At 45.1% G+C, this 20117-nt stretch overlaps 1 protein-coding gene across 2 annotated transcripts in view; it reads left to right on the top strand.

Annotated features, from left to right (window-relative positions):
* PINX1 (PIN2 (TERF1) interacting telomerase inhibitor 1) overlaps positions 1-16636 on the top strand; it is a 61469-nt gene extending 44833 nt beyond the window's left edge. For both annotated transcript variants that reach the window (XM_002187566.7, XM_030269885.4), the window contains exon 7: positions 13603-16636. In XM_002187566.7, coding sequence (XP_002187602.5) covers positions 13603-14208 — 606 coding nt within the window. In that variant the 3' untranslated portion in view covers positions 14209-16636. The remainder of the gene's footprint in view (positions 1-13602) is intronic.
* Positions 16637-20117: the final 3481 nt, after the last annotated feature.

Genomic DNA, 20117 nt, shown 5'->3' with positions numbered 1-20117 from the left:
CAGGGCTTAGAGCAACCTGGGAAAGTGAAAGTTCTGCCCATGGTCTTTAAGGTCCCTGCCAACCCAAATCATTCTATGATTCTTTATTTCCCTTTTCCCTACACCATTTTAATGCTCAGCATCAAGCAAGAATTTCTTTGCTCTTTGGCATCTGTTTTTTTTCTCTGCCTCAGGACACTTAGGACTTCTTGTTGAGCTCTCCTGAGCCTTCCATTATGGATTTGAGACCCCAACCAGCAGCACCTCTTTCTCAACAGAACATCTTCCCACAGCTGAGGAACGGGAGGGGGCTGGGGACAGCCAGCTCTGTGTTGGGCTGATACATCCCGGACAGGAGGGTAAAGCCAGGTGGGGATCAGGTTCTTCTCCCAGGTGACAAGTGACAGGACCAGAGGAAATGGCCTCAATCTGCGCCAGGGGAGGTTTAGAGTGGATATTAGGAAAAATGGAAAGGGTTGTGCAGCCCTGGCACAGCTGCCCACGGCGGAGGTGGAGTTCCCATCCCTACAGGGATTTAAAAGCTGTGTGGATGTCGCACCTGGAGACTTGGGTCAGTGGTAGCCTTGGCAGTGCTGGGCAATGGATGGACTTGGTGATCTCTGAGGGCTTTTCCAACCTCAATGATTCCACAATTCTGTTTTCCTTTGCTTACCTGCAGACCGCAGAGCATTAGGAGCAAATGAGACGTTGGGAACAAATTGGTCTTCCCTTTAATCTGACATTTCCTCTTGAGTCTTCATTTTGCTGCTTATTTCTGGAGCAGTTTGCTGCTGAGCTGTGATGAGCATCCCATTCCCACTCCTTTTCCAGAGCTCCTGTGCCAGGAGACGTTCCGGCTTGGAACACGAGCGCTGCCTGCGGGGTCGCCTACCTGGCAATTATTTGTATTGTTTTGTACCCACTCAGAGCTTTAACCTGCAAGTCCCTTGGGGCACAGGTTCTGTGTTTTGTGTGGCTCACTGGGCAACCACAGAGCTCTTCACTCCCCTCAGGGCATTACACAAAGTGTTAATAATAAAATCCTAGGAAATCTATCTGGAATTGCCGGGGATTTTCTCATTGTTGTTTTTTTGCATTGCTGCAGAATCTTTATGCAGTTCCATAAAGCTCATACTTAGTGTAATAAAAGACAAGTGTACCTTTAAAACTCAACTGGTCAAAAGCAGGGATGCAGTCATCACCAAAACAATTTTTAAAAAAAGGGAAAACACCTCTACTCTGGAGTCAAGCTGGGAGAGGTGGGGCTGTTCACCTGGAGAAAAGGATCCAGGGAATGCTCGGAGCCCCTTCCAGAGCCTAAAGGGGCTCCAGGAGAGCTGGAGAGGTCCTGGGGACAAGGGATGGAGGGACAGGACACAGGGAATGGCTTCCCACTGCCAGAGGGCAGGGATAGATGGGATATTGGAATTGTTCCCTGTGAGGGTGGGCAGGCCCTGGCACAGGTTGCCCAGAGAAGCTGTGGCTGCCCCTGGATCTCTGGAAGTGTCCAAGGTCAGATTGGACAGGGCTTGGAATAACCTGGGCTAGTGGAAGGTGTCCTTGCCCATGGCAGGGGGTGGAACTGGATGAGCTTTAGGTTCCCTCACAACCCAAACCATTCTGTGATTCCGTGAAAAGCAGAGCAGGAACACAAAGGTCGGCCATGGAAAGCAGCCCAAAGGCAAAGCAGTCCAAGGATGAGGTTAAAGGGGAAAATGAGGCTCCTTACTGTCAGGAGAGGAATTCAGTGTAAACCCAAGAGCAGGTTGGACAGATATGGATGTGAAACAAGAATAAATCAAATGTTTTCGCCTTTAATGATTGGGAGATCAGGACTGGATTACCCATGAGCAGAAAAGCTGAGATGAGATCCTGACTGTGAGGCTACAAAGTGTCTCAGCATTATAGAATCAGAGAATCAAAGAAGAGTTTGGGTTGGAATGGTCCCTAAAGATCACTGAGTTCCAGCCATGCTGTGGCTTTTCATCAGTTTTGAAGGACAAGACCTCTCCTCTTGGACATTTAAAACTTCCTTTGCCGCTGAAGCAGGCCTGGGAAATTTCTATCCTGTATGTGCTGATCTGAGCTGTTCTCTCCTCAAATGACCTAAGGTTATACCAGGTGAGTTGTTCTGCAGGTTGGCAGAGCCAAAGTTGTGCCAGGGATGGCAGATTTCACAAAGTGACCATGAAGATCCTTTGTCCCAGGTCACTGCAGACGTACTCTGTCTTGCTCAGGCTGCAGGGCTGGGTGAGACATTCTGGCACTCTCGGGCTCCGGGGATTATCCATAAATTAGTGCCAACTGCTCCATTACAGGTTTTCCTGCTGCTTTGTGGCTCAAATGTGCTGTTCACTTTCCTGTTCTCAGTGGGGATCAGCTCAGTTTGGTGTTTCAGAATAGGATCAGTAGTGGGTGGATCTAAAATCAGAATTTCAGAGTATGGTCATCATTGTTGACCTACTCAAGGCTGTAAAATGTGGAGATTAACCACATACTTTCTCCCTCTTCTTTCCTCAACATTATTCCTTCTCTGTACATTCCAAATGCCATCTTTCTTCATCCCAATAACCACTTTAAACTGATCATTTATCATTTTCTTCCATTTCTTCATCCTCCTATATGCTTCCTTGGCTCCCCGACAGAATTCTGCTTCAGCCTTATTAGAAACCTTTGTCTAAGTGCTTTGGCACCTTATTTTACCGTGTTGAAGGGATACCCAGGACTCATAACACTTCCTGGGAAGTGTGCAGGAGCCTGGAAGAGCTGTCCTACAGTAGGAAGCCTGAGGAGTTGGAAATATTTTATTTGCTGCTAAAATAAGAATGAGTTTTTAGGCTTTCCCTGATAATTGTTACCATTCCCTACAGGCTGCTGTGGGGTGTGTGGATGGAAACCCAAGAATAGGTTCTGTCCTTGTCTCCTCCAGCAGTTTTTTCATCCTAAATGATGTCATTATGGTGGTGTTGCATCTTGCTCATGGTTACAGTCATCCTGTCTTTCCTTCCTTCGGTATTCCCGTTGCCAGAGTTAATTTAGAACCAGATTATAAGCCTTTCATCTCCAATTCTGAGATTTATTGTAGTGTTCTCTGTATAAATACTCACAACTGGTCATGTTAATGAGCAGGGAAAAGCAGCAAAGCCTGTAAATCCAAATAAAGTCAGAACATTCTACGTCTTCTTTAAAACACAGCATTCACCTTTGCTTTTGTGCTGCCTTGGAGGAGAATCTGTGCCTCCAGGAACTTGGAAGCTGCAAGCGAGCACAGAACAATGCAAGTCTCTGCAGAAATGGGGCTGTGATAACTTGGCTTTTTTGGCCTACATTTCTCAGTGGTTATTATTTGTTAATTATGTTGTAGAGTGCTCACAAGTGGGCTAATTGCTTCCCCAGAGAGCTTGCAAGGAAATGATGGACAGAACAAGGGCAGGATGTTACACATCTCAGATAGCAAGAGGGTAAGGTAGGACACGGGCAAGATGGGTAGGGAAACACTTGGAGCAGCATTTTGAAGCTGAGAGAAGAGTTGTGTTGGTTTTTTGGAGGGGAGGATGAGTCCCAGTTGGAATTGATCTGAGGAGCTGATCGTCAGAAGAGTTGTTTAAGGAAACACCAAAACTAAAGGCAGAAATGAAGAAGAAATGCAAGAATTTTTTTAAATCAAAGGCTGCAGAGAGGTTGTATCTGGCTGGGTTGTAGTCACTGGGCTGTGCTGTGTGAATCCTTGAAAACAAGGATAAGATGGTATTCTCTAAAAAATAAACCAAATTCCTCAGACAAACTCTTTTCTTCAGACCCTTATAGATAGGAGAGAAGGAAAAAAATGTGCATACACAGCCCTACTGTTGTATTTCAACTTTAATTCTCTTGTTGTTTGTGTCTGTCTTCATGCCTACACAGGAGGGCCCTGCTGGTATTTAAGTCATTTCTGGTCTGTCCTGCCCCAAATTGTGAAGTTCTGATTCATTTCCCTGTGCTCTGAGTCCCCCTTCGCACCTGCTTAGAGAAAAGGAACCAAGCCTGAGGAAAGCACACTAAAAAGTGACTACAAAGTGACACAAGGTATTTCTCGGGCTCCTGGGCCACTGTTGGTGCTGAAAAATAGGAAATGTCTGTCCCCTTGCCCAGAGGTCTGGGCTGGTTTGGATCCATGGGTCAGCTCTCCCCCAAATCACCCTCTTGGATCAGAGGAACAGAAGAGGCTCAAGTGTTGATTTTCCTTTTGAGAAGCATTTTCTGAGGGGAAGGGAAAAAGAGCGAAGCTTTGGTTTAAATTACCTGTTTCAAATGCTCCTGGAAGCACTTTATTTGTGCACAGATCTGCTTTTCTACATTTATTATTAGAAAAGAGCCAAAAGAGGAGTTTGACATAGGCAGGTGTTGTTTTCAGATTTCGAAGCATGTGCAGTTTCCTCTGCCAGAAGCCAAAGCTGTGCTCCTGTGACTGCTTGCTCTTGGAATTGCTGCCAGAACTCCTTTCTCTCCTTTGGGTTCCTCCTATGGTTTTTATTCCATTTTTTTCTCTCAGCATCCCAAATCTTCAGAGCCCTCATTGATACCTTTGCTTGTATTCACAGTCTGGCTGGCCAAGCCCACTTGTTACTTCTTTTGGAGTTCTTCTGTATCTTTGGAGCACAAGAAGAAATCCTGAACTCAAGAACCAGTGAGGATTTGGTCCCCTAAATCCTTAATAGCAGCTGCTCATTCCACACACATTACAGAGAGATAATAAAAAGTGCCCAGGACATGTGGAGAAGGCTTGGATTGCTTCTGAGCATGCCACAGTACCCACAGACTTGGGGACAGGGATTGAGATTACTGTCCTGGATTTTGAAGACTTTTTAGACATTTAGAGTGTGGATTCAGGATTAACAAAACAATCTGCATTGTTTTGCATCCTGGGCTGATCCCCCAGTGTGGGCAGCAGGAGAAGGGGGGATTGTGCTGTTCTGCCCTGCTCAGGTGAGACCCCACCTGCAGAGCTGCCTCCAGCCCTGGGGCCAACAGCAGAAGGACGTGGAGCTGCTGGAGCAAATTCAGAGGAGGCCATGGAGATGTTCCAAGGGCTGGAGCCCCTCTGCTCTGGAGCCAGGCTGGGAGGGCTGAGGAGGTTCACCTGGAGAAAAGGATCCAGGGAGAGCTCAGAGCCCCTTCCAGAGCCTAAAGGGGCTCCAGGAGAGCTGGAGAGGAGCTTGGGACAAGGGATGGAAGGACAGGATACAGGCAATGGCTTCCCACTGCCAGAGGACAGGGATAAATGGGAATTTGGGAAGGAATTCTTCCCTGTGAGAGTGGTGAGACCCTGGCACAAGTTGGCCAGAGAAGCTGTGGCTGCCCCTGGATCCCTGAAAGTGTCCAAGGCCAGGCTGGACAGGGCTTGGATCAACCTGGAATATAGTGGAAGGTGTCCTTGCCCATGGCAGGGAGTGGAACTGGATGAGTTTTAGGCTCCTTTCCACCCCAAACCATTCCATGTTTTTTCTCCTGCCCACTCCTTTAAATTACAGTATCTGAGACTCCCGGTGGTTTGATTCCTCACAGATCTGTCGCAGAAGTGCTGCTGGGTCAGGTCTGTGTTTGGTGTCCCAGCCCCAGGTGCACTTTAGTGGAATTCCAGGGTTATTTCCATCCTTGTTCATCTGGGATACCTCTGTGAAGGATCTCAAAACACCTTACAAACACTTTGTGAAACTCCTAGCTCTGCTGTGAGTTTCATGCAGTTGATCAGGCGTGTTCTGTGCTTTGATATCCTGTGCCAGAGCTGGAATAACTTCTCCAGGCTTTCCCAGCAGCTGGGAGGAGAACTTGGGAAGCGTGACCTTCCCAGTCCTGTGCTCGCTTTGCTGGACTGTACTTCCTCTGTTATTCAAGGTGAGAACAGAACAGTTAGAATTGATTTAGGTGCTTTTTGGGAAGATGAAGTCACTGTGTTTGGATCTCTGCATCGTGCCAATAGAGAGATCCTAGGGGAAATCTCTTCTAGTAGTTTTGTTTATATCCAGTCTAAGGCACAGATGTAATTTGCAGGGAAATGTGAAGGAAGAGAGGTTGTGCTGGCCTCAGCAGAGGAGCTGGAGTGGAATGAGATGTCACAGGGATATCTAAGTGTCTCTCAAAATAGGAAAAGGATTTTCTCTGCCATGTGCTGAGTTTTTTTAACTCTTTCCTTATGTGCCTTCAGGCTTCTGCTCCTTTTGGGAATTACCCATGGTGTGTATTCCCCCTTAGCCTCAGCTCCTGGACTTTTTCTCTGCCTTTGTTGTGCAAAACCTTAAATAAATTGTGGGGTTTTTTTCCTGAAAAGTGTAAGAACAGTAGGAGGAAGTGTGTGTGTGCCCTGTGGGACACAGTGCCGGGATTCCCAAGCTGCCCTTGAAAATACAGGTGCTGTGGCCTGACCAGGATCTGCTCAGGACAGCTGGAATGAATCCCTGGGACTATCCTTGCAATCAAGTCCCTGGCCAAAATTTAATCCGTTGCACTTTTGCAACCCTGTTGTTTCCTGTTCCGCTGGTGTTTGCAGGCTGGAGGCAAAACCTGGCTGAGTGTCACAGCTTTATTTTGAAGCTCCTGTTTCACTGATGGGATCAGGCTGAGCTCCAGCTCATCCTACACCCCTGGAAATGGATTGTTTGTGTCACAAACAAATGGCATTTTGCATACCAGGAGTATTCAACAAGAGAGATGAGGGGTTTCTGTTGTGTGAATTATAAGAATGAATGAAAATTGCTAAAATTGGCCACCTGCTGAGGTACAGGATGAGCTTTTGACAAAAATATAAAGTAGAAGGATGAGACAGGCTGCGAGAATTTGGATGTAGTTTTAATAGAAACGCATCACCACAGAATTTAAAACTGAAATAAAAATGGAATCAGCAAATACAATGTAAATGAAAATCAAGCACCTGTAGATTGCTGCAGTGGGGTGAAATGGGTGCTGTTATGTGGTGATAAAACCTCCTCATCAGGATGTGGTGCCACATCCAAGGCCAGGCTGGATGGAGCTTGGAGCAGCCTGGGATAGTGGAAGGTGTCCCTGCCCTTGGCAGGGTGTGGGATGGGATGGGCTTTGAGGTCCCTTCCCACCCAAACCATTCCATGATTCTGTAAGCACAACAGGGGTATCCTGAAAGATGGTAAAACTTCTGTCTTTGGAGGTTTCTGTGACTCCACTAAAAAAAGTAGAGCTGATCTAGCACTCACAGCAGTTCTGCTCCAGAGGTCAATGATTCTATTAATAACCTCCAGATTATTTTAGGCATAGCTTTACTATAATAAAATTCTTTGGCCTTTTGATTGCTAGAGAAACAATCTGCTGTTTTGTAGTTACATGTGTAGCAAAAATGGATCTTCATATTTCCATGGAAAACATTTTTCCTCGTCCTCTTTCCATTAATTACTTCCTTACCTGTCTTCTTGTCCTTGCTGAGTTAGAGACAGCTGATGGCTCATGTGGAGTATAGAAGTTAATATCAACTGCAAGACAGCAGCTGATGTTTCAATATGTCCTGGCTAGAATTTATTTTATCAGAGTCAAACAGGAAAGTGCTTCTCTGTAGTAATTGGAATTTGTTCTTTTAACAAGTGTCATGTCACCCAGGTATTGGACATTCAGGATTTTTATTCCATTTCCTATCAGTGGATTCATTGTTCTATTGGTACACAGGATAAATTGTAGTAAAATTAAACCTTCTTAAGGATATGTGGTGCTTACACCACCATAGCCAACAAAAAATAGAAGTTGCAGGACACCTGAATTTTTACCACTTTTGTCCAGGTTGAGTATCCCTGCTTCTCATATCTTAAGTTAAACCCTCATTTATTTTATCAGGCTGCCCATGGAAGTGGGGGGAGCATCATCCCAGGAGGGATTTAAAACCTGTGTGGATGTGGCACGTGGGGACATGGCTTGGTGATGGCCTTGGCAGTGCTGGGGAATTTTTTGACTCAATGGTCTGAGAAGGCTTTTCCAACCTTAACAATTCTGTGATCACCAGGATGTCAAATTGCATCCCTGTTTAGGTTTTTGAAGCATTACAGGACTGAAAGATGCTTCTGGAATCTAGATCCCACATTTGCCATTCCAAGCAAGGATTAACTCCCCCTAACACTTCCTTGGTAGTTGTCTGAGTTGCTTTCAGTGGTTGAGACTTCCAGTGGTTGTTGAGGCTTCTCAAAGAGACAGATTTCTCCTACTGACAGAGTTTTCCTGTGGATAATTTCCATCTGCTGCTTGTCCTTTTCCTCATGAGCACCAGGACAATTGTCCTGTTTTCCCTTTGCATCAGCTCTTTTTGTATTGGGAGTCTGTTCTCATCAGCTCTTCACAAGATGCTGTCTGAAATAAACCAATTTTAATCAGGTAAATTAAAAGCAATAGAGCCTCCTGGGTGCCTGTTCTGATGCCAGAATTGACTGCAGGACTGATGGTATGTGGCCTTATTTATGCATGTATTTATTTTAATCCCGCTTAAACTCATCAGGCTACAGGTGTTTGTTCACCCTCTCATCTGTTTGATCCCAATCCAAATATTAATGCTTGTACTTAACTTAAAGTTGTCAACTCCTTAAAGCAAGATTCTGTCATCCTTGATGTCTGCAAAGCTCCAGAGTGACTCTTCAGGAATTATCTGCAGCCATTCCTGGGATGGAAAGATACAGGGGTGCCCTCAGCTCTTGCCTCTCAAGTTTTGTGCATTGCATGGGGGTCCTACCAACCTCTCAGTGAGGATCTGAAGCAGCAGGAACAGAACAGGATTATTTTAATCTTATTGTTACAGTTTCTCATAAAGGAAGTTGGTAAGAAAGGCAGAACAGCACTGGCTGCATTTTAAAGCTAAGAGTGATCCTGTGTTCTCCATGGAACTCAGGCTCCATGTGCTTCATCCAGCCCACTTTCTGTCATTTAAGTGAGAGCCTATTGAAATAGTTTAGCTTTATAATGCCTTTTTGCTCATCCCTTCTGGCCTTTTGTGTCAGTTTTGTGAATCAGATTTCACAAAATTATTATGAATTAGTACCAACAAAGCAAAGTCATGTGAAATGACTGAGCTTAAGTAAGAGTAGTTCATATGCAGCAGACAGAGATGGTATAAGAGATTCTTTTATTCCCCTGTTTTAAGACTTTAAGTGCTAAAAAGGAAATACTTGCATTCTGAAGAGGAGGGAAACTTCTCCATATTAATCCAGGCTGCTTCTTTTGCTCCTGTACGTTGCCAGCACCCTTTGCTTTGCACATAGGTTCTATCTCACTTTTCCTCCCAGGGTAACATGCAGGTGCACTTCTTATTTTTGACTATTACTTACAATTATCTCAGAATGGTTTGGGTTGGAACAAACCTTAAAGCTCATCCCACTCCCACCTCTGCCATGTGCAGGGACACCTTCCACTAGACCAGATTGATTTCACAATGTGTCTAAATCCTTCTCCCTTTAGGCTTCTTCTCTTTCTGTTTTCACTGATGTGAATTCCTTTGATAGTTGATCATAATCCTCTGTTTTTCCCTTTCACTGAATAACTGAAAGGTGCTCTGGGAGTGGGATGCCCCAGAGATACAATCCAGATCCTGAAGGATTCAAGGGAACCAGGATTTCCCTCTGTAAGTTTAGTGTACTCCCTTAATGATTTAATCAGCAGCCGAAGAAAGGCAGAGAAAAACACGGTGGTACATGGAGTGCTTTATGTCCTTTATATTATTTTCCATACATTTCATTAATTACATAAACAGATGATATTTACAGGGAACTTCTGCCTGTAATTGACCTTCATCTCTTCCTGTGCACTTCCCAACCTCTCCTTGAATTTTCCTATTGTTTCCTCTTACTCATTCCACATTTAACACCACGTTTCAAGCAGTCCTTTTGTTTTGCTTGGGACCATCCTACCAATTCCCTATTCCCAATTCTTTCTAACTTCATCTCCTCAGCACAATTTTGTGGGCAATTTTGGAACTCATGGCATGGATAAACATCTTTTCCAAAGCCCAATCTTCAGGTTTCCTCCAGTTCCACTCAATTGCTCTTTCCCTTTTACCTGATCATCAGTTCTCTGGAGCAAGAATATTTCTTTCTTTCTTTCTTTCATCTGGTGAAAATTTTGTCTTTCAGAAGCTTCAGCAGCACAATCCACTTTGAGGGATATCTTCCTTATTTTTCTTTGAATTTTTTCTCTGTCAAGCAGGGGAGGAATTGCATAAACTGTGAGGGGTTAGAGAAAACCCCTGATTAGAGTTCAGCAGTGTTCCCATGGCTGCTGGGACAGGTAAACCACAGAAGCAGGAATACCTTGGCATTTAACAGCCCTTCCTGGTGATTTATGGTTTTGCATAAGCTTTTCCTAAACTCAGAGGTTTTCTAGGGTTGGCATCTCTTTGCTTGTCTCCATGCCCTGTTAGTTCTGTGCTCAGTGGCCCGTGGTTATTAAAATTCTTACCAATAAAGGGGTTTCTGAGCAAGGCTCTTATTTTCTGAACTCGTACATACCTTTGGAACTCCTCTGCTTAACCAAAGGAACATTTGTTTTTATGCCTAATGTACTTCATGAAAAGAAAGAAATGTGTAGAGTTCAAGTAATATTTGCCTTCAATTACAGTAATTAAGTTGTCAGGACTTGAAGTCACCAAGGCAATGAGAAAATCCTTTCCTGGTTGGCCAGAGGGTAACGGGTGTTCTGAGACCAAGTGTGTTTTACACATTGGGGTGGGGAGGGAAACAGTTCTGGCTGAAAACCTGGGAGTCTGTTTGTCCTTTTGCAATCCAGGGTGTCAAAATCCTGCTGTGGGGAGAAGGAAAATGACCCTGTTTGCCTGGGCTTCAGCAGGGCCAGGGAAGTGATTGTCCCTCTGTGCTGACACTGCTGGGGCACCTCCAGTCCTGGGGACACTTCTGGGACTCTCCCAGCAAGAGAGACCTGGAGGGGCTGGAGCATGTCCAGGGAAGGGAACAGAGCTGGGGAAGGGGCTGGAGCACCAGGAGGGGCTGAGGGAGCTGGGAAGGGGCTCAGCCTGGAGAAAAGGAGGCTCAGGGGGGACCTTGTGGCTCTGCACAACTCCTGACAGGAGGGGACAGCCAGGTGGGTCAGGCTCTGCTCCCAGGGAACAGTGATAGGATGAGAGGGAACAGCCTCAAGTTTCACTGGGGGAGGTTCAGGTTGGACATCAGGAGGAATTTCTTCATGGAAAGAGTCATTGAACATTTGAAGGGGCTGCCCAGGGAGGTTTGAAGTCCCCATCCCTGGAGGTGTCCAGGGAAGGCCTGTACATGGCACTCAGTGCTCAGTGCTGGGTGACAAGGACGGTCACAGGATGGACTTGATGGTGCTGGAGCTGTTTTCCAACCTAAATGATCCTGCAGGTGATGACATGGGATTCTCTGCTTGTTGGGTTAGGTCTTATTAAAAACAGGTTTAATATAAATATAGCTCAACCCATTTATCCTGGGAATTCTCGTTAAACTTCTGCTGCAGGTCCCCTTTCAAATGTAACCTGTGTGGAGACATGTGTGGATACATCCTGTTTTTTCCCGTGTTCCACATCCCTTTTCAGGCTTCTGTGCCAGAAGTCAAATAGTTTCAGTTACTTCATAACCCTTCAGGAACACTACAACATATCCCTACAAGAAAAGTCCCTAATTTTGATAAGTGCCCACACAAACATCACTGGAATCTCAAGTGCAGCCTTACTTTCGTTCCACTGGAATAGCTCTCTTGAAATAGATGGATGAGGAAATCACCACTCGTAATGCATCACTAGTGACACCAATTTTTGCATTCCTGCTCATGGGAGTAAAGGTTATGGATGCATAAGGAGCCAGACCTGGAAAACCGTACTCACAAACCCTAATAGACCCTGCTTCAGCCAGCAAGTTTAACGATGCCCTCAAGAGAGCCAGGTCCCTTATCTGCAGCATCACACAATAACTATAAAGTGTTAAGTGGGCTTTTATCTCCCAGCTCTCTGCTGGCCTTCCCTGAGTATCAGGTTATGGCAGTGAAAGTGGCTGTGACACCTGACTGCTCTGATTTGGGCAGGCAGGATTCAGGATGTGTGGGCAGAGGGTAAGAGGGATGCTCTTACCCACCTGTGCATTTATGAATGGAAAATCGAGGCATTTTCTCTGACTGTAATCCCTGTGGATCCTCTTTCCTTCAGGAAGGGGTTGTAGGGCAGATGTCGGTGAGGATTCTCCACCATCCTTCCCAGCTTTTCTCATCCAGAGGGGGTACCTGTTCCCTGTGGTGTGTGCAAGGCTATAAAAAAACAATTAATGAGCTGAGGGAGCTGGAAAGGGGCTCATCCTGGAGAAAAGGAGGCTCAGGGGGGACCTTGTGGCTCTGCACAACTCCTGACAGGAGGGGACAGCCAGGGGAGTTGGGCTCTGCTCCCAGGGAACGGGGACAGGTGAGGGAACAGCCTCAAGCTGTGCCAGGGGAGGGTCAGACTGGACATCAGGAGGAATTTCTTCCCTGGAAGGGTGGTCAGGCATTGGAGGGGCTGCCCAGGGAGGTTTGGAGTCCCCACCCCTGGAAGTGTCCAGGGGGTAACTGGATGTGGCACTCAGTGCTCTGGGTTGGTGACAAGGTGGGGTCAGTCACAGGTTGGACTCGATTATCTTGGAGCTCTTTTCTAACCTGAATGATTCTGTGATTTCTGTGAAAATCTGGGACATTTCCAAGAGTCATTTGTGACTTTTGCTAAGCAAAAAGGCAATGCCACAAAGACTTTGTTTCGAGTGCTTTGGTATGTATGTGAACAAGCCTTAATTTCAGCTGCCTTTCTGGTTTGTTTCTTTTGTAAATATCAGATAATTTAACAAATTATACATTTCCATCTTGTGGCATTTGTTGCTTTCTCAGTCAATTCTCTTCGTGCCATCCATAACATCCAGCTCCAGAGCTGTACTTTGCTTGTAGTTTGATATTTCTTAGTTTGTTATTTCCTTTCTAGTAAGGAGACTCTTCACCTGCAGCTGGAGATGAGCAGCTCTTTATTTCATGTCTGCAGAAACCTTGTAAGATGTAACCTGTGATGTTGTTTGTGCCATCTGATAACGTGTGATCAAATGGAGCCTGTTTAAATAACAACATCTGGGACACCCTGAAAGCAGAGCAGCTCCGAAACAAACATTTCCAAAGATCAGATAAGATGGAAGAGATGCCTCAATGCTGGATTGTTCCCTGGATTACAAGTTCTTTGCTGAAGAGTTATTCCAGGCATGGGATTTCCTTTGTGCCACAGGCTAATGAATTGTAGTGGATCATTTTTCATGCTGGTTTATGTCTTGCAGAGACATGTGCTTTGTAAAGTCAGTGTAATGCACTAAGTATGGCACTGGTAGACATGAGTTGTGTAGGAATAGGTAAACTAATGAACTCAAAGCAACTGAAAATTGTCTTGGTTTGTGTTGCCTTGCTGCCTTCCCTCCTTCCACCTCTTTTCCTTAAACCTACAGCATCTTTCACATTAAGAGCTGCCTCACTTCCACCCAAGTCTGTACTTTCACAGTTAATTTTCAAAGCACCAGATTGCTTTTCAGTATTTTCCTTATTAACAAGTTAAAAAACAGCATTATGTTTAAAGCCATGACTCCTGACTCACTCCTGCTCGTCTCTGTTCCCTTGCAGGACGAAATTGCTGATCCTGACTCCCGGGAATACAAGGAGGGGAACAACTGGCTCACCAGCCCTGGAGATGCTTCCAATACAGTGAAGAGTGCTCTCACTGTCCAGGAGTATTTTGCCAAGCGCATGGCAAAGCTGAAGGGATCCCAGCAGGAAACAGAACCAAACTTGGATCATTCCAGCCCAGCAGCTGACGAAGCTGTGGAGCTTTCAGAAGAGCTGGAAACTAAAGTCAAAAAGAAAAAGAAGAAGCAGAAGAGAGATGATGAAGCAGAGAGGACAGAGGACTGTGAAAAACCAGGGAAAAAGCCTAAGACAGGGAGCTTGAATGGAAAAGAACTGGATGATCCACTAAATGAATGTCACAAAAAGAAAAAAAAGAGGAGACATAAAGAGGAGAATGAAGAAGAAAACATCAGTTGTGATGAAAATACAGGCAATGGAGAAATTTCTGTGGGAATGTCTGAGGGGGAGGAACTCAGCGCAGAGGAGCAGGAGGAAAGGCAGAAGAAACGCCACAAGAAGAAGCACAAAAAGCAAAAGGAGGAGACAAGGGAGTGTGGGGAAGGAGCACCCAGAAAGAAAAAGAAGCACTGCAAGAACATTTAACCCTTTCAGGCTCAGGGGTGAGTCTGTGTTACAGGAGGCTCTGTGTAAGCACAGCACCAATCCAGGCTTGGACACTGCTCCAGCTGGGACAGGCTGGATCTAAACTCAGCCTGGATCTAAACTCAGATTCGATCTAAACACAGCCTGGATCTAAACTCAGACTGGATCTAAACTCAGATTCGATCTAAACTCAGACTGGATCTAAACCCAGCTCTCCCAAGGGAAAACGTGGTGATGGGCCAACAGGAGCTTCAGTGCCACATTCAAAAGGGAGGATCAACATACCAGGACTGTGAAAGGCAGTGAATACTTTCTGCTGCTTCACCTGACTGTGTTTTTCTCAGTCCAGGAAAAAAGAATTAAAAATCACCCTAGTACTGTCTTTTTATTAAAATCGTTTTTACTTGTGAGAGCTTGCTCTGCTTCTGGAAGCAGGAGAGGGTTTGCAAAGCTGTGTTTTTTCAGTGATTTTTGCGAAGTGGTGTCTAATTTTTACATTCATCTCTTTTTATATATAAAATGAATGTTGTTTCTTCCCAAAAAGCTTACTCTGATTAAAAGCTTGCTCCTAAGTGTCAGCTCTTAAGGGTGAAATAAAAAGACCTCCCTGTGCCTCCAAGCCATTGTCAAACAGTTGTAAGTTTGCACCAAAGCTAAAGGAAATGTGTGTTTACCTTATCATTTATTAACCATACCTAAATCTTTGATTTCCAGGCCATACTCAGGATCTCTTCATTGGTACCTCTGGAATATCTGCCTTGGATAGGGCAAGGTTTTTTCCTGAAACTGGGACACCAATAGATTTTAAAAGCACAGTCAGATTGCTGTTGCCATTCACACATTGAAAACTTGCAGTTTGGATTTATAACCAAACTAGAGCTTGTTTCTCATTGTAAGCCTGGAAATAAGGAATGCTGGAACTGGGCAGTGCCACAAGCAGTTTTGTGGGAGATCTGAAACATTCAGCATGAATTTTGGCATTTTAATGTTACTCAGAGCTGTCAGAAGAGACAGGTGAGCTTGGAAGTGGTGGAATGGGAAGGAGGATTTCCCTTCCTGGTGTCCTGCTCTGATGTTTCTTTGGCCACACCAAACTGACAGCACAACCCTGAACACCATCCAGTTATCCTGGCAGAATCCAGAATCCAAATCCATGAGCTGCTCATTTCATCCAGGCGTGGCTGGGTTTCATCAGTGTAAATCTAAAACATCCCATTGGCTGCTCTGCTGAAGAAAATGGGTACATTTTTATATTGTCTCAGCTCAGTGGAGTTGCTTAACATGGTCTGAGGAACATTGTCAAGATGCAGATGTTAACAGGGAAAAAAAATTTCCTTAAGCTGCCTTTATTGTGCAGTGGAGGAAGCTCCATCTGCAGCACCCAGACCACATGGATGGTTTGGTTGCAGCTCAACTCCTCTTTTTAAGATCTTTTGGTTTCCAAAGCACCTTTTTTTTTTCCTGTGCCTTCAGGACATGCTCATTCACTGCAGCAAAATGAAGTTTCACTTCTTGAATAGGAGAACAAGATGCTTTTCCCTGGATTTCACATGCCAGGGTTTTAACCCTTGTCTCATCTCCTTTTCAGGCTGTACAATTATTATTCACCATAATCTGCTTGTCCCTGGCTTCCTTAAATGAAATACCACCACATACCATCAGTTATTGTCAAACTGGGAAGAAACTCTATGCTTGAGGTGAAAAAAATCATCTTCTCAGTGAAAGAAGACAGCAAAATAATGTTTTATGTTAAACTGAAGCATCCCTCCTGATTTCTAGCTCACCACAAGTTGGAATTTTTGTTATTAGATTCCAAAAGCCTCATTGTTTCCAATTATTTTTTAACTCTTAAGCCAACTAAACTTTACAGCCTCTCTGGGATTTCAGTTTAAAAAGGTGCTACTCAAGGAATAAGGTTTCCTTCTCCAAATACTGCTGGGCTTGTTTGTTTGTTCCCTCTGTGAATTTTCATGTGTTTCTGTGTGCTGATTCTTGTGGGTGCTTGGCCACATTCCAGTGTCAGTTACAGGAAGAATAAAACCAGGAATAAACCTTTAATTTTGTACTGCTGCTCCTGTAAAATTCAGGATACCCAAGATTTAAATCTGGCTCAGATCTAAGTATCAGCTACCAATGGAAGATTCTCTATTTTTGCAATAAATACACAGCACTTTATCCTGGGAAATGTGGAATTTTAATGTGCCCCAAGCTCTGCATGTGGTTGTAGGAGGGGAAACTCATAATAAATAAATAATCATAAATCATAAATTGCTTGTATTTGACAGAAACACTTGATTTAACTGCTCTGCTCTGTGTTTGTGGTCAACATTACTCAGTGAAAAGCTCTTCTTACCAGATACTGTCCAGTGAAATGGATGATTGGAACAAGAGAAACATGTCTCAGAGTAATAAATTACATATATATTTTTTTGTTTGTTTGCTTCTAGTGGGTTTTGAGTTCTGTTTCAACCCAACTCTGGGTTTGGCAAGAAGGCCTTTTTTAGAAAGCACAAGAAAAAGAATTACGTCAGTGCCCAGATGGTGGAATTAGCAGAATGTGAGCACAAAGGAACGACTTGGTTTCATTTCCGCGAAAATCAGACTTTCAAACTCTGAGGCCTTTTGTTATACATTCATCCATTGTACTCACAGAATGAGATGGCTTCCAGTGAAATTACCTGGGCACCAAGGAAAATGAGACTCCCCGCTCTGCTGTCGCTCCCCAATGGGGAATGAGGCACGTGCAGCACAGATATTAAAATGTTTTCAGTTTTGGTAACCCCAGGTCAGCAGTGACTGAAGGAAATTTTCCTTTTTGCTTTGGGAACATTCCAGCACTGGTTTCTCCTGAGCTGTTCCATTCTTTGCAGGGATAGGGCTGTTCTTGGCTTTGAGGCTCAGAATTCACTTCAGGATCCACAGCCAAGAACGTGATTGGCAAGTGCAATGTTAGAGCAGCAATAACAGAGGTTGAATTGTGCTTGTAAACACCTGCAGCCACCAAACTACCCTGGGAAGTAGAGACCATGGAAAAATAGTCCTGGTACCATTGTTGGACCCAAATCTGTGTGAGTTTTGTCTGACTGTGGAGCTTTCCCTGGAGCCAGGGATGGGAGATGGCACCAGAGCACCTCAAGTGACAGCCCTGACATGTGGTAAAGGCAGAATTCCTTGAATTTCCTCCCAAGATGTTCCAGCCAGTGTAAAGCAAAGCTAGAATTGTAGAATCATGGAATCATTAAGGTTGGAAAAGCCTTCTAAGACCATTGAGTCCAACCATTCCCTCAGCACTGCCAAGGCCACCATTGACCCATGTCCCCAAGTGCCCCTTGGTAACAACCAGGGTTTTTTAAAGCATAGATGCAAGACACCATTAAAGATTTCAGAACCACCTGTTTGTGTTTAAGTGAATTTGAGTCCATTGGGATGCAGCTGCTTTGTGACTTTGTGAGTTGAAGGAGCTGGAGCATGTCCAGGGAAGGGAACGGAGCTGGGGAAGGGTTTGGAGCACCAGGAGGGGCTGAGGGAGCTGGAAAGGGGCTCAGCCTGGAGAAAATGAGGCTCAGGGGGGACCTTGTGGCTCTGCACAACTCCTGACAGGAGGGGACAGCCGGGGGGGTCGGGCTCTGCTCCCAGGGAACAGGGACAGGAGGAGAGGGAATGGCCTCAAACTGTGCTTGGAGAAGTTCAGGTTGGACATCAGGAAGAATTTCTTCATGGAAAGGGTGGTCAAGCATTGGAAGGGATTGCCCAGGCCAGTGGAGGAGTCCCCATCCCTGCAGGGGTCTCAAAGCCATGTGGCACTTGGGGATGTGGGTCCGAGGTGGCCTTGGCAGTGCTGGGGAATGGTTGGATTGTATGATCTCTGAGGGATTTTCCATCCTAAACCATTCTGTGGCTCTGTGAAGTGTTTGGGGACAGCTCAGCATCGTATCCATGGCTGCAGTTCTCCTTTCAGCTGCCCTGGTGCTCTCTGCCCCCAGCTCCTCAGCTCTCAGCAAGGACAATCCATCAGTGTAATTAACCAATTTTCTCCTGTTTAAACACACGAGACTGAAGCTGTTGCAGCATCCTTCAAAAGGCACAAGTTACGTCAGGAAACCCCCGAACCTGCCAACATCAAGGAAAGGAGGGAAGCTCCAAGAAGAGAGGGGAACCACACAAAATCTGTTGAAAACACTACCCAACATCACACCTGGCTGGAAAAAAGATCTGGGAATAGTGTGTCCTGTTGGATATGGGGTGAGGATTGTGGGCATCCAAAGCCATTTGCCTAATTCCCCCTCGTTCCTGGGCAGGAGCCCCCAGGAAGGAGCTGAGCTCAGAGAACTTGGGACAATAACCAAGGCTTTTGTTTCCATACCTGTTCCATCCAGGGATAAACAAATTTTGTCTTGGATCAGCAAACTTTTAGTGATGTGGGACTGGGAAATGCTGTACAAATACATAATTTGTGGTGGCAGAAGTGGGAATATTGTAAAACAAATTGAAGCTTCATTTCTCAGCAAGTCAAAATCTGCTTCTGAATCACGCAAATACATTTTTTTCTTATCTTAGTCCATCTTCATAAATTTAAAGGTGTAAGAGGGGAAACCCTTCCTACTTCCTTTTGACCTAAAGGCAGTAAAATATATATTTTTGTAACCTTTAAACTGCATTTTAAAAGTAGTAAGAGCAGAAATATTCAGCACCATGCTGAAAAATTTTGCATTTCAAGGGGCAGTGGGGGGAGCTTTTCTGCTTTTTTTTTTTTTTTTTTTTTTTTTTTTTTGTATAATGGGAAATCTCTGGGGTTTTTAACCTAGAAAATAAATGGTTCAGGCACCAATCCCTGGGGAAAACCTGGTTGCATCAAGGAGGATGGGTGGTGGGCAGAGTTGGGAACTACAGCACTGAGGGAATCTTCTGCTGGGAACCCCCAGCTCTCTCTGCAAAAACTTCCCTTGGGAGCCAAGAGTTTCATCAATAATTAAGGAACATGTGAATATTGAGCTAATTTAGGATTTGCACTATCTCACATGTTTTAATGTCCCTGAAGGTTGGTGGGGTGTGAGGTGGGGGGCAGGTTGGGGGGGGGGAGTGAAAATAAACCCTCCCTTTGCAGGAATAAAATTCCAGATGTTGGATCCACCCCCCCCCCCAAAAAAAAAAAAAAAAAGAGGGATATTTTTAAAGAGGTGGTCGTTCCATATAGGGTTCAGCCACTCATTTTCTGCCTGGCCCATGGGAGTTGTTGCCACTGTTCCCCATCCGTGAAAATGGGGGAGAACAAAGCTTTCTTCCCCCCTTTGTCTGCTCCATCTATTTTCGCTGGCGGCTTTTCGCCGTAATTTCCCTGTTCCCAAAGCCCTGGGAGAGCTCTGCTGCTTCCTGTGCCCCAGATACAGGTGAAGCCTCGCAGCAGAGTGGGGAAGGTGAGCACACATACACACACACACACACAAAAAAATAAAAAAAAAAAGGTAATCCTGAGGTTTTTCCAGACTAATTACCCCGATCCGGTAGTAATTAAGAAGTGGCATTTTCACATGGCCCCAGCCTCCTTTATGTAACGTGGGAGCTTCTGACGGGACAGGTTTGACCAGCATTTTAGGCAGGGTGCAGAATGAAACCCTCCTTACTAATGCCATCAGAATGCCAGGTGCTGCAGGAGAGGGGGAGAAAGGGGGGGAAAAATGGTTATTAATAATAGTAGCAGTGTTTGCACTTAAAATTCTGTGTGGGGGCCCTGGGAAGGGAGGAAATCCAAACGAGGAATATTCTGCTGGATTTCTTTGTGCTGCAACCACACAGGAGCCCCAGATTGTGTCTCAGGAGGTTCTGAAAAGCCACGAGTTGACCCCTGTGATACCTTTGGGAGGTCAAATGTTATTCCCAGGATGTGGAGGGAATAATGAGGATCAGGAACA

Source organism: Taeniopygia guttata, chromosome 3, assembly GCF_048771995.1.
Source record: "Taeniopygia guttata chromosome 3, bTaeGut7.mat, whole genome shotgun sequence".
Lineage (NCBI taxonomy): Eukaryota > Metazoa > Chordata > Aves > Passeriformes > Estrildidae > Taeniopygia > Taeniopygia guttata.
This window is presented reverse-complemented; position numbering and strand designations above follow the sequence as displayed.